This window comes from Caretta caretta, chromosome 4, assembly GCF_965140235.1.
Source record: "Caretta caretta isolate rCarCar2 chromosome 4, rCarCar1.hap1, whole genome shotgun sequence".
Lineage (NCBI taxonomy): Eukaryota > Metazoa > Chordata > Testudines > Cheloniidae > Caretta > Caretta caretta.
Window position 1 is genome coordinate 30330746 of NC_134209.1, and position 12956 is coordinate 30343701.

At 45.8% G+C, this 12956-nt stretch overlaps 1 protein-coding gene across 3 annotated transcripts; it reads right to left on the reverse strand.

Moving 5' to 3' along the window:
* Nucleotides 1-1131: 1131 nt before the first annotated feature.
* LOC125635748 (estradiol 17-beta-dehydrogenase 11) lies at nt 1132-10022 on the reverse strand. Of its 3 annotated transcripts, XR_007356361.2 has the most exons (8): nt 9440-10022; nt 7505-7612; nt 5996-6127; nt 5270-5376; nt 4410-4547; nt 4001-4117; nt 3787-3916; nt 1507-1588 (listed from the first exon to the last, which is right to left on the reverse strand). XR_007356361.2 is itself a non-coding variant. In XM_048847808.2 (7 exons), the coding sequence occupies exons 1-7, from the start codon at nt 9647-9649 to the stop codon at nt 1492-1494; spliced, it is 909 nt and encodes a 302-aa protein (XP_048703765.1). In that variant the 5' UTR covers nt 9650-10012; the 3' UTR covers nt 1132-1491. The 3 variants fall into 3 exon arrangements, 2 of the variants coding, with proteins under 2 accessions (XP_048703765.1, XP_048703766.1); XM_048847808.2 differs by lacking the exon at nt 3787-3916 and having other exon boundaries at nt 1132-1588; nt 9440-10012; XM_048847809.2 differs by lacking the exons at nt 3787-3916; nt 5996-6127 and having other exon boundaries at nt 1132-1588; nt 9440-10020.
* Nucleotides 10023-12956: the final 2934 nt, after the last annotated feature.

A 12956-nucleotide genomic window follows, 5' to 3' on the forward strand; every position in this document is an offset into this window, starting at 1 on the left:
ATTTTTCCCCTCTACACGAGTGTGTGGCTGAAATCATTCATGGACTCAATGGCTGTTTGTAGCTGACTTCCTAGTTTGCATGCACACAACTGATTCTTACTGAAATCTGATATGTAACATGATCTCAGCAATGATCTCACAGCTGCTCCATCTGATGCAGAGAGGAATTCTGGCCTCACAGTAGCATCCTCTTCCCCAGGAGCTCCTTTGAGTCTCTATACAGTTCTCAAGGAAACATGGAATACTCCTGAGACAATACTTCCTTCTTTTGATGGGAGAGGATGGAAGCAGAGAGGAAGAGGAGTAGACAGTGATAAGGAGTGGCAAGGTACATGTACAGCATGGCCTCAGTGATTCATAACTTTGTCACTTCTCCACTGGACTACAGCAATGTGATATACCAACCTGGGCATGAAGCCTTTCGTGCTTAGGAAACTCCAACTAATACAAAACACTTCATTGCATCTCTTCAGCAACACAGGCTACTGTGAGCACATCAAACCTGTCCTTTGCTCTCTACACTGACCTCCCATAGAATTTTGAACTAAGTCCAAAGTCTCAGTTCTTATCTTCAAGGTGCTTCACGGCTTGAGCCCAGGATATGTAAACAACTACATTCCTCAGCACAATGGACCCCTCTACAATAAGGGCAAAGTTTGTCCATCCAGGAGACAGAACTTTCTTTGCGGCTGGTCTGGTCTGAGCCTGTGAAGTGAACTCCCCCCAGGAAGTATGCCACTGCATACCTCACCGCTGTTTGCTCCAAGACCAAGGCACATTTCTTTAACCTTGCCTTCTCTAACATAAACATATAGCCACATCCATAGTTTAAAAAAAATTCCCCCTTCCTCCAGCTAAAAAAACCCACAACCCTCTCTCAAAACAAGACACTCTAGTACATGTGCTTCTCCCCCAGGGGACAGGATGAAAGAACAAACAACATGTGGCAGTCATGTTACTTAATGCATGACTTAGGTGCTCAGATACTATGGTAATGAGTGTGGTATAAGAACCTTTACAGAATAGATAGGATCACCATGATATCTGGGTGCCAACAAAATTAAGCAACATTCAGTCTGAAGGACTGCATTTTCCACTGCTCCCGCATAGTCTGTGTCGTGCACACATGGATTTGTGTATGTGTCTATTTTATTTATTTATTTAGCTTTACAATGATAAAAAGATTTCTACCTAAAGCTCTTGGCACCCTAACATATTCAGTTAATTACACAACACTAGCAAATCCCAGAAGCATTAAAATAATCATTGTAACAGGAACTCAGACAGCCAGGCACCTACAGAAATTCACTGATGTTCAGAGCAGTGTTGCTGGGACTTTATCAAGTGTCACTGTGGTAGGAAGGCAGCTGGAAAGTGATGGGTCTTCCATTTTTTCTCTGAATGAATCAAAACATTGAATAATTGATCTGAACTCAAAACATGAACCATCTGCAGCTGCAGCCTGTGCGGTTTGAGGGGGAGGGCGATGACCTAATCACTTATGACCCTGTTTTTGTATCCAACAACTGCATCAAATTGAGTATTCTGCAGTTTGTACACTGCTGCCATGACACGCTCTGGAAGAATGCTGGAAGAGAGATTGAAACATTAAATTGAAATAATGATGAGAGACTTTAAAAGAATTAAGTAGCCCAAAGATATGTTATTCCTAGAGTGCAGCCCCATTCCACCACAATCTGCCTCCCTTCATGGGGATTCCAAGGGCCTGTGCAGCATTCCATGGTGACATGGCTCCGTTGCTGGAGGCTCAGGGATGCTCTTGTGCTTCTGCTCAAGGATTTGTATACTGGATGCACTCTTTCTCCCACAGGGGAGCAAACCCTCACACCCTGTTGTTATGTTTTGGTGGCAGCTCCGTGAAGATTGTCCGGTGAAGTTTCCTCCCTCTAGCGTTCCTCCCATGGATTTTTGCATGTCTGGTTACTATTGGGCCCCAAGAAAATAAGGTAAGTAATTTCATTTTTAAAAATTCTTGATTTAGGCTCTCTCAGTGGCTGTTAGTGGCTCTGGTGGGACCCTAAACCCTGAATCTCTAGCCTTCAGAAGCTTTGAGCTTATGTGACTGATCTTATAAGCCACCTTTGAAACTTATCTAATAATAACCTTTTCTGTACAGTTGCCAAAAATTTGTAACTCTGTCTGTCCCCACTGCTGCATGCACATTTTAGCCATGTTAGCTCTCTTATTACTCAATATAATGAGGGCTTTTAGCTCATAAATCTAAAATAGTAAAAATGAGCCAACATTCTAGTCCTTTTTGGAACGGTACTAATCACAGCACATTAGTGAACCGTTAATGCACTTCAGCAGGGTCCACGTAGACAGTCTGCAGCAGGGTAGTGTCACACCCTAACAAAAAGTTAGGATTTCTCAGATCAAATGTTTGTGAACACATCTAGCCAAAAGAAACCATATTCTCCTGAGACTAAGGACTGGTCTACACTGAAAAATAACATCAGCATAGCTAAGTCTTTCAGGAGTGTGAAAAATCTGCACCCGAGACACACTGTTAAGCTGACCTAAACTTGAGGGTAGACAGCACTAAGTTGACAGAAGAATTCTTCCATCAACTTAGATATCACCGCTTGGGGAGGTGGATTATCTATGCCAATGGGAGAACCTCTCCCCTCACTGTAATAAGTGTCTACACGTAAGTGCTACAATGGCAGCGGTGCGACTGTGGCATTTTAAAAGTAGACGTAGCCAAAGACCTTTTCTGTGGGGTGTGACGTCAGTTTGTTAAGGATCCTATGCTCTACTGTCAGCGGTGTTTCATCAAACAGCAAAATGGTTAATTGGAAATGTTATTCTGAATTAGCCAATTTGACATGCAGTACCTGGTGCTGGATCTGCACTCTGGGGCAAATCCTGTAACCAGGCTGGATGTTGGGCAGATGTGCAAGGGGATGTAGAGGGGAGAAATCCTGCTTCCGAGGCTGTGGAGCAGTTTTGGAGCCATTTCGCAGAAGCTACTTTAGCCTTTATGAGACTGATGGCCTGGAAGGTTGAAATGTGGGTCAGGAAGATTGTGACGCAGCAGGATCTTTGGCACCACTTCTGACCTTCTCCCAAGATGCCCATGCCTCACGCTCTGCTCACTGATGCGAGTGGGGCACCATGCTCTGCAGAAAGCGCATCTTCCCCTGCATATCCCCGAACACCTCTAACCACAAATCCGTCCCTCTGTGCACTTATAACCACATTGGTTCCACTGCAAAAGGGGCCCCTCTGAGCCAGTGAGACGGGGACTCAGCTAACCCTTTTTTGTGTAAGAGCTATTAGTATCATCGCAGAGAGAGACAATGTCCTGACTTAAGCTATTTTGTGACAGTGCTATTGTTACATTTTAAAACAGTGAATAATAGCAATGTAGTGCTCGAGGAGGTCTTAAGTGGTCATTTTTCCATCTCCCCATGCTGAGGTAGGACCACGTACACCTAGACCAATCATGACATATGTTTGTCTAACCTGCTCCAAGGATGGGGATTTCACAACCTCCCTTTGTAACCTATTCTAGTATTTGACTAACCTTATAGTTTGAAAGCTTTCCATAATATCTAACCTAAATCTCCCTTGCTGGAGATTAAATTGACTATTTCTTTGCCTATCCTCGTTGCACATGGAGAACAATTGCTCACCCACCTCTTTAAGACAGGCCTTAGCATATCAGAAGACTGCTATCTTACTATATATTTTTTGTAAAACATTTTCTGGTGCAGATATGTGCTGTCACAGGAGAATAACAACTATCTGACATCAACATACTTATCAATGAAGATGGGGTTGTTTCGTTTTCTATTGATCACTTATCATTCCAGTGGCTTACCAGCCTGACATACTTTCTTTTACTGATTTGGTTCCATTGCAATAAAATGAGTGTTTTTCTGAAACAAAACTTTAAGATAAAAAAAACCTTGATGTTTGCACATTCAGAAATAGTTATAACTAGAGTTTGTTTTCTATTATTTCCTGTACTTACTTTTCCATTATTAGACATATCTTCAGAAATGATGGAACAAAAATAATTTTCTGGTTGGTCAATATCCCCTCTAGCAGTTTATTTACAACCTTCTCTGGCTCCAAAACTTTCATTAATCTGAAATGAGAGGAACATGTTAAAAGTAGTGCTGAATATCATGGAATTAAAAGGGTCAATACAATTCAAACTAGGATGCTTTAAATACTGATGAACCAAGATAATACAAATATAACTACTAAATGGGTTAACTGACATTATGGAGCTGAGATACTATGTATTGATTATCTTCATTTTTACATAATTGAGCAGAGCACCAGATCTGCAAATGAGTAAAGTGTAATAGTCAGAAAAGATACTGCTAAGGGAAGGGACTTGAGATTCCCACTGTTCAATGCTCTTCAAATCTTACCTTATACTTGGATTTTTGACAAAGCCAGTATTTATAAAAACAGGACAAAGGCATGATGTTTTTATTCCATCCTTTCCCAATGCAGAAAGTTCTTGTGTTAGGGCTTTATGAAATCCAACTGCAGCAAACTTGCTTGAACTGAAAGAGAATTACAAATGATCTGGCTGGAAAACAGTTCCCAATCCCAGTTACTTTTGACATAGGCAGAAAATTATCTGTCATGTAGCTCTACTGTATATACAATCCATCAGTAAGCTGTCAAGTAGGATCAGCTGGCTTAGTAACGTCGTCTTACCAAGTTTTCCTCCTCAAGAGGCTGTGTTGCCTAGTGGCTAGAGCACTGGACTGGGATGCAGAGCTGCCACTGGCCTGCTAGGGGACCTTGGGCAAGTCATTTCACCTCCCTGTGCCTCAATTTCCCATTGGCTGGAGAAAACCTGTATATCAACTCCCTTTGATGTGGCCGGCTTAAATGCATTTTAGTAATTTCAGCACATCTGCATAATCCTTTGTGGATTGACTGCACATACATTATGTAAGAATATTAATGATCAGTGAATTGCTAGTTTTCCAATGACATATCACATGAGACCTTTATATACAGATTATTATAACAATAGGGAGTTGGGGTACACTGAGCTGGTCAAAAGCCAGCTGAAATTCACTGCGAGATATCAGGGAGCCCCTTACCTTTTGGTACAGGCACACTGTTATGGTAATATGTACACATTTTGTACATGAGCACATACTTCTACAAGAGTCTCTTAGAACTGGAATAGTATCTTTGGTGTTGGTTGTAAGGACAGTGGGAAACAACATTTTAAAAGTGGCGAAGGAGATAGAAATTTGAAATCACATACCAGTAAGTCACCATGAAAGAAGCTACCAAGTGACCAGCTACTGAGGCAACAGTGACAATATGGCCATGATTGTTCTTCATCATTGCTGGCAGAAATGCTTTTGTAGTCTTGAAAATAGTTAAAAGAAAGAAAAAGTGTGTGTGACAGACAGCAACAGAACAAGTAAGACAGAAATGTATTTTCTATATGGGTCACTGTTTAGTACGTTTTAAAACAAAAGTATTTATTGTCTTTAAATAGTTTTAAAATATATTTTATTAAACTTAACACACTGACACTCTAGTGCAGGGGTGGCCAACCTGAGCCTGAGAAGGAGCAAGAATTTACCAATGTACATTGCCAAAGAGCCACAGTAATATGTCAGCAGCCCCTCATAAGCTCCCCCGCTCCCAACGCCTCCCACCTACTGGCAGCCCCGCCGATCAGCACCTCCCCCTCCCTCCCCGCGCCTCCCAATCACCTTTTTCGTGGCGCGTAGGAGGCTCTGGGGGGGAGAAGTGAGGGCACGGCAGGCTCAGGGGAGGGGGCGGGAAGGGGTAGAGTGGGGGCAGGCCTGTGGCAGAGCCAGGGATTGAGCAGTGAGCACCTCCCGGCACACTGGAAAGTTGGTGCCTGTAGCTCCAGCCCCCGAGTCAGTGCCTATACAAGGAGCCGCATAACTTCTGAAGAGCTGCCCATGTGGCTCCGGAGCCAGAGGTTGGCCACCCCTGGTCTAGTGACATTTACCCAGTAATGAGCGAGAGTGTTGACCTCGAACATTTTTTGTATCTGCTGGTCCTGAGTTGAAAGCAGATCAGCAGTTGTAATCACTCCTGCATTATTCACCAAGATGTTAACATCTCCGATGTCTTTTTTCACCTTTTAAAAATTGAAGAATTTAAATACGTAGTTACATGCAGAGCTAGAAATTGTAGACTTGACAGTGTTATACCAATTAGTTTAGTTGTTTTTAACTTTTGAACTTCAGCCTATTGTAGAACTTTGCTTTTTGCAGAGGAGAAAAATCACCAAAAGAATCAGGATTCATCAGAGGAAATTATGCAAATTCTAAGTCCACCCCTAAGGAGCTCATTGCAGATTTGGGGCTTCAGTGTGAATCAATCTCCAGTATTGGAGCTACTTAGAGAGCTCTAAAAAACCAGATTCAAAAGATATTGAAAGTTACCCACATTAGTTTAACTCATCTGTAGAATTATAGTACTTTTAATACAAAATTCTATGTTTAAGTGCCCACGGTGTTCTTAGTACTGGACTAGATATTAAAAAAAAATGACGGTCCCTACTCCAAAGAGCTTACAAGGGGCAGATTCAGAAAAGGCATGATGTCTAGGAGGAAACACAAAGAAGGGCATTAGAATGGACATTTTTTCCCTTTTAATTATTGGTTAACTCCTCCTGCAGAAGGTGGTGGGAAAAGTGAGATTTTACTAATTATCTGAATGAGGTGAATGTGGTACTGTGATGATCAGGGGTCACACACCCCAACGGGAGAACAGAAGGTTTAAACCTCCCAAATGATCAGTAGAATGCATACTGTATTATTGTACTATACAAGCATATTGAGTAAGGAGGTGATGCTCTGATCTTGATGGTCATTATGACTACATATCCAGATTAGGAGGTACGCTGGGAAACTGTTCAGAGGCAATTGGGAACTTGTATTAGGAAAGGGATTTTATCTACTATGGGAGTGTAAAGCCTGAGGCTGTCTCTGTATGTTTCGTTTCTGTGTAACTCGTATACATTCACTCTCCCTTACTATTTCATCTTTGAATCTGTTTTTTCTGTTCAGTAAACATTTTGTTTATTTTCATCCCAAGCAGGTCCCTGTTGTGTAAATTGTGGAGTCTTCCAAAGTAAGCTGGTATCTGGCTTCATGCCTCCGGAGGCTGACAAACCAGAGGGGAAAAGTTTGAGTGTCTGATAGTGAAGAACTTGGGGAGGAGGGATCTGGGGGTACTTGGGACTGAAAGGGCTGTTGGTTTCACCCTGTAGGAGTAATTAGGCTGGCAGAAGCCAGCGTGAGATCTTATGCTTGTGCGCTGGCTACTGTTGTCAGGGATTGGAACCACAGCACAAAGGCCCACAAAGTTACAAGGAAGGTAGTGATGGAACCCCTTACTGGTGTGGGGGATCACCAAAACATCACAGGTACCCCCAGCTTCTCTTCCCCAATCTTCACTGAAGCTGTAGCATGCTTGGGTAATCTTTGAAACATACACATTACAGTCTTACCTTCTCTGCAGCACTGTAGATTTCTTCCCTTTTACTGCAATCCACCACAAAAGCATGAGCTGCGGCCCCCAGCCTTCTGCACTCTGCAGCTGTTTCCTCAATGCCATGCTATAAATGAAAAAGGGGAAAATCACAGATACTCAGAGGTGTCCGGACTGGATCATATTATTAGGGCACCAGTCGGTCCTCTAATTTTTCACACCCCTAAGCATTGTAGCTATGTAGACCTACGTTTTAAGTACAGATCAGGCGTAAAAGTTTGCAGCCTGGGGGCATATTTTCCTGTTTTTTGTTAAATAGCTTTTTCTCTCCATTGATGCCATACAGCAATGGAAAACATTTTAAAAACAGGAAATATGGTGGCTGAACCATCAGCATTGTCTGAGAGACTCAGGCGCAGGTGTAGAACCTGAAAATGCTTAAATTCCCTCCTTCCCCCAAATTGACTAGATTTTGAGATCATGGTGTCCCATTAAAAGAAAACAGAACAGACCGGTATGTTGACTGCAATTCCAGTTAAGTGAATATTTATGTGAACCACAGCATAAAATCTTCCGAAGGGGCACAAACCCGTCATTCTACTTACACCCAGCATACCAGCAGTGCTCTGACTGCCATTCGAGGCAAATGCAGATGTCGAGCACTTGTGTGAATGTGGATGTAAGCCAGGGTCTGAGTGAACTCTCCCCTGCCATCTAGCGATGAACCGAGGGTAAAGACTTCAGGAGCAGTGCGTCTCACCTACTCTGCCCAGGTGTTCCGCAGACAGAACTGCTTTGCCAACGGCATCAATTTTGGCTTTCTTGGGTTAAAATTCCCTTTAGTATTCAACCGGCAGAGCCTCAGAACAGGGCATTACAAAGGTGCCAGCAGTGGCAGAGATGACAACAGCAATAGCAAGCAGCGAGCGGTGGCAGATACAGCAGCAGCAGCAAGAGCAAGCAGTGGAAGAAGCAGCAGCGAGCGGCCAACAATGGCAGTAAGGCACTGCTCATTCATTTTCTGGCGCGGGAGGTAAACCCGCCCAAATGCAAACCTGGATTCTGGGGAACGTTACGGACCTCAGACAACAAATGCAAGTGGGGGAAAGGACTAAAGTGTGTTAAAGGAACACTCATTTGTGGGACTTCCACACTGCAAGGTGGGAAACTGAGGCAAAGGACGCTGCCCAATGTACTGTGTGGCAGATGTTTCTTTACGGTTAAGGTTAAGATTTTGTCACGGTGCTTTTTATTAAAAGTCACGGACAGGTCGTGGGCAATAAACAACAATTCCTAGAAGCCCGTGACCTGTCTGTGATTTTTACTAACGGGGGGATGACTGAAGGCTGAGCCTTGCAGGGGGTCGGGAGGAGAGATCCCAAGGCCCACTGTGGGACAGGGGAGGAGGTCCAGCACCGGCCACTGCCATGCTGACTGTTCTGGGGCCCCTGCTGCAGCCCCAGTGGCTCACAGCTCTTGGGTCCCCACCACCTGCAGTGGCTGACTGCTCTGGGGTCCCCACCACCCATGGTGGCTCAGAGCTCCGGGGTCCCTGCCACCCCCAGCAGTTGAGAACTCTGGGTCTGGTGTCTCAAAGCTCCAGGTGCCATCGCTATCCATGGGGGCTGAGAGGTCTGGGTGCCCCTGCCACCCATGGCAGCTCAGAGCTCTGGGTGCCCCCACCGCATAGAACGGCTCAGAGATCCAGGGTCCCCTCCGGCTGAGAGCTCCAGCCCTGCTACGCCAGGGCTGGGTGGGGGCTTGAGCTGCTTCTGTTTAGTATTTTTAACAAGGGCCCCTAGATACTGAACCCATCCTTTATTGCTGCCAACACAACCAGGTAGAAGAGTTACATGTACAGTATATGTGTACATTTTAATCTAACCTCCTCTTTCTGATAAAAGACAATAATTTCAGGGTGGGGTGGTACTGGAGATGAAGTTTACTACATTACCTTATTGATGTCCCATAGAACCAATCTGCTTTGTCGATTGGCAAATTCATAAGCTGTAAGTCTCCCAATTCCATGACCAGCACCGGTAATGAGAACAAGCTCTCCACTGACAGACTTTCTTTTCACAGGAATGAAAAGCTTCACAAAAGCCTCTATGTAGGAGTAAATTATTATAAGTAAAAGCAACAAAAACTCCATAAAGAGGTTCATTTTTCTACAGACTTTCAGTACTTTGATTGACCCTGATGGTCACTATTTAAAACACTGTAGGTTATTTATTTTTCAGAGACCAGGAAGAGCTCCTCCACTGGAGACAGTGGCTGGAAAAACTGTTGTTGATGTGCACATTCCACTGAGAAAAGTTGTCTGCTGTGTCTGTAAAATTAACTACCTCACTGCCAAATCAATTACATTCAACCTGTTCAACAAGACACAGATGATTAGGACAGGGCTGAAACCTGCCTGGAATCTGTCTAACAAATAAGATTGTCTTTATTTTCATGTGTCTGCTGAAATATGACCTCGTGGGATTCAGATTAATAGATTATAAAGCCCGAAAGGACCACTGTGATCATCTAGTCTTCCCTCTTGTATAATACAGGGCATAGAACTATTTCAGAATTCACCGTTTACCCCAGAGCATATCTTTTACAAAAACATCCAATCTTGATTTTAAAATTTCCAATGATGGAGAATCCACTACAGCCCTTTGTAAATGTTCAAGTGATTAATTCCCTCATTGTTAAATATGATTTTGAGTTTGAATTTGTCTAGCTTCAACTTTCAGCCATTGGATCTTGTTATAACTTTCTCTGCTAGACTGCTAGAAGAGCCATCTATTACCAAACTTCTGTTCCCCATTTAGGTATTTACAGACTATGATTAAGTCACCTGTAACTTTTTCTTTAAGTGAAATAGAGCATGCTCTTCTTGAGCCTCTCTCTGTGAAGCACAGTTTTTTAATCCTTTAATCATTCTTGTGGCTGTTCTCTGAAACCTCTTTAATTTATCAACATCCTTCTTGAATTGGGGAATCAGAACTGAGTCTGGTATGACTGTTCCACTATTTTGCTGGAGATCAATGACTGGCTGATAGGCCTTTAACTCCCCAGATAATTAAGGAATCTTTAATTATTTAGTTCCAGGGTAGATGGTGATATTACATTGCATTGTAATGTGATGATTCAATGTCTCAACATGAAAGCAAAAAATTTGCAGTGGGATTTTTTTAGGTTTTCAGACTAAATACAAATATAAGGGAATGTTAAAGGGGGAAGTAGAAGTCTGTGTATGCTCTTGATTTAGGGGAGTCCCAGATATTGCCAGGTATTACCAACCTCAAGTGTTCAAAAATCATGAGATTGTCTTAAAAATTGTGAAATTGTAAATAATACACCTTTTTCTTTGCCTTTTGATTACAACTCACCTATGTTTTCAAGCTTTTCTCTGCAATCATGAGAGCTAGAAACTTATTATTTCATAAATTATTTACTTTTTGTTTAACCATTACAGCTACAAAGACTAGTCATCGACCATGACTCTTGCGCTAGGTCAGGGGTGGGCAAACTTTTTGGGCCACTTCGGGGTTGTGAAACGGTATGGAAGGCTGGGTAGGGAAGGCTGTGCCTCCCCAAACAGCCTGGCCCCTGCCCCCTATCCGCCCCCTCACACTTCCCGCCCTGACTGCCCTCCTCAGAACCCCCAACCCATCCAACCCCCTCTGCCCCTAACCACCCCCTAGGACCCCACACCTTATCCAACCCCCCTGCTCCCTGTCCTCTGACTGCCCTCCAGGACCCCCGTCCCTAACTGCCACCCCAGGACCCCAGCCCCTATCCAACCCCCCTGCTCCCTAACTGCCCTCTGGGCCCCCCGTCCCTAACTACCCCCCCCCAGAACCCCACCCCCTAGCTAACCCCCCTGCTCCCTGTCCCCTCTGACCCCCCCCAGCCAACCCCCCCCAACCTCTGCCCCATCCAACCGCAAACTGCCCCCTATCCCCTGATTGCCCCCCCGGGACCTCTTGCCCCTTATCCACCCCCCCTCCCCACACACCCTTACCCTTACCAAGCCACTCAGAGCGGCAGGACAGGCTTATTTGAAAGCCTGGGAGGTGGGCGGGCGCAAGCCTGAGCGGCGGTGTGGCTGCGGGGGAGGGGGGGCAACGGGGGAGGGGCTGGGGGCTAGCCTCCCCGGCCAGGAGCTCAGGGGCTGGGTAGGACGGTCCCGCAGGCCGAAGTTTTCCCACCTCTTTGCTAGGCAATATTCAGATTCAAGCTGGGATTCTCAGGCAACCTCTTGATTTCAGAAAATGTGGCTTTTAAGAGAAAATGCCAAATCTAAAATGCAATAATCCAAATGCTGTGAAATTGTGATATAATCAGGAGAGTTGGCAGCACTTTATGAAAAAGGTTGAGAACCCCCTGATCACTCTCCCCCGGGATATGTAGGCTTCCAAAGGAGATTGTGGATCCCCATCTCGGAAGGTTTTTAAGAACAGGTTAGACACACACGTGTCAGGGATGGTCTAGGTTTACTTGGTTCTGCCTTAGGATGGACTGGATGGCCACTCAAGGTCCCTTCCAGCCCTACATTTCTATACTCCATGCTGTGATTTGGGGTGCATTTGTGTCAGACGCTCACACTTGCTTTAATCCAGCCTGCATGGGTACCGAGGACAGTGAAGGCGCAGCGCGCTCAGTGTGGGCTCGCTGTCCAGCGCAAGGCCACGGGACAGGAGTAGGGATGGTGAAGCTGCCACGCCTTCGCTGCCCTCATGCCCTGCTAGCCCTCGTTCCCATGCAGACGCACCTACCCCTGGGGGCCTGCTGAGTAAGTTTGCCAGGCATTCAGTTTTTGACTTGGCTGTGAGAAGTCTCATGGGTGGTGCAGCACAGACCCGGGGCTAAGGCAGGCTCCCTACCTGCCCTAGCTCCGCACAGCTCCAAGAGGCAGCTGCAAGCTCCTTGTGGCCCCTAGGCACAGGGGCGGCCAGGGAGGCTCCACAGGCTGCTTCCTCCCTTAGTGCTGGCTCCGCAGCTCTCATTGGCCTGGAACCACGAGGGCAGTGCGTGGAGCCTCTCATGTGCCATGGGGCTGCACGGCAGGGACCTGGTGGCTGCTTCCTTGGAGCCATGGTAAGCGCCACCGGAACCCTGCACCCACACCCAACCCCCTGTGCCACCCCGGAGTCCCCTCCTGCACCCAAACTCTCTCCTGGAGCCCGCCCCCCCCCCCAACACCCTGCCCCAGCCCTGTACCCCAAAGTCCTCATCCCCGGCCCCACCCCAGAGCCCACACCCCCTCCCGCACCTCAAACCCCTCATCCCCACCCAGAACCCTCACCTAAACCCACTGCCACAGCCCGGAGTCCCCTCCTTCACCCAAAAGCCCTCATCCCCACCCAGAACCCTCACCTAACCCCCCGCCCCAGCCCGGAGTCCCCTCCTCCACCCAAAAGCCCTCATCCCCACCCAGAACCCTCACCTAAACCCACTGCCACAGCCCGGAGTCCCCT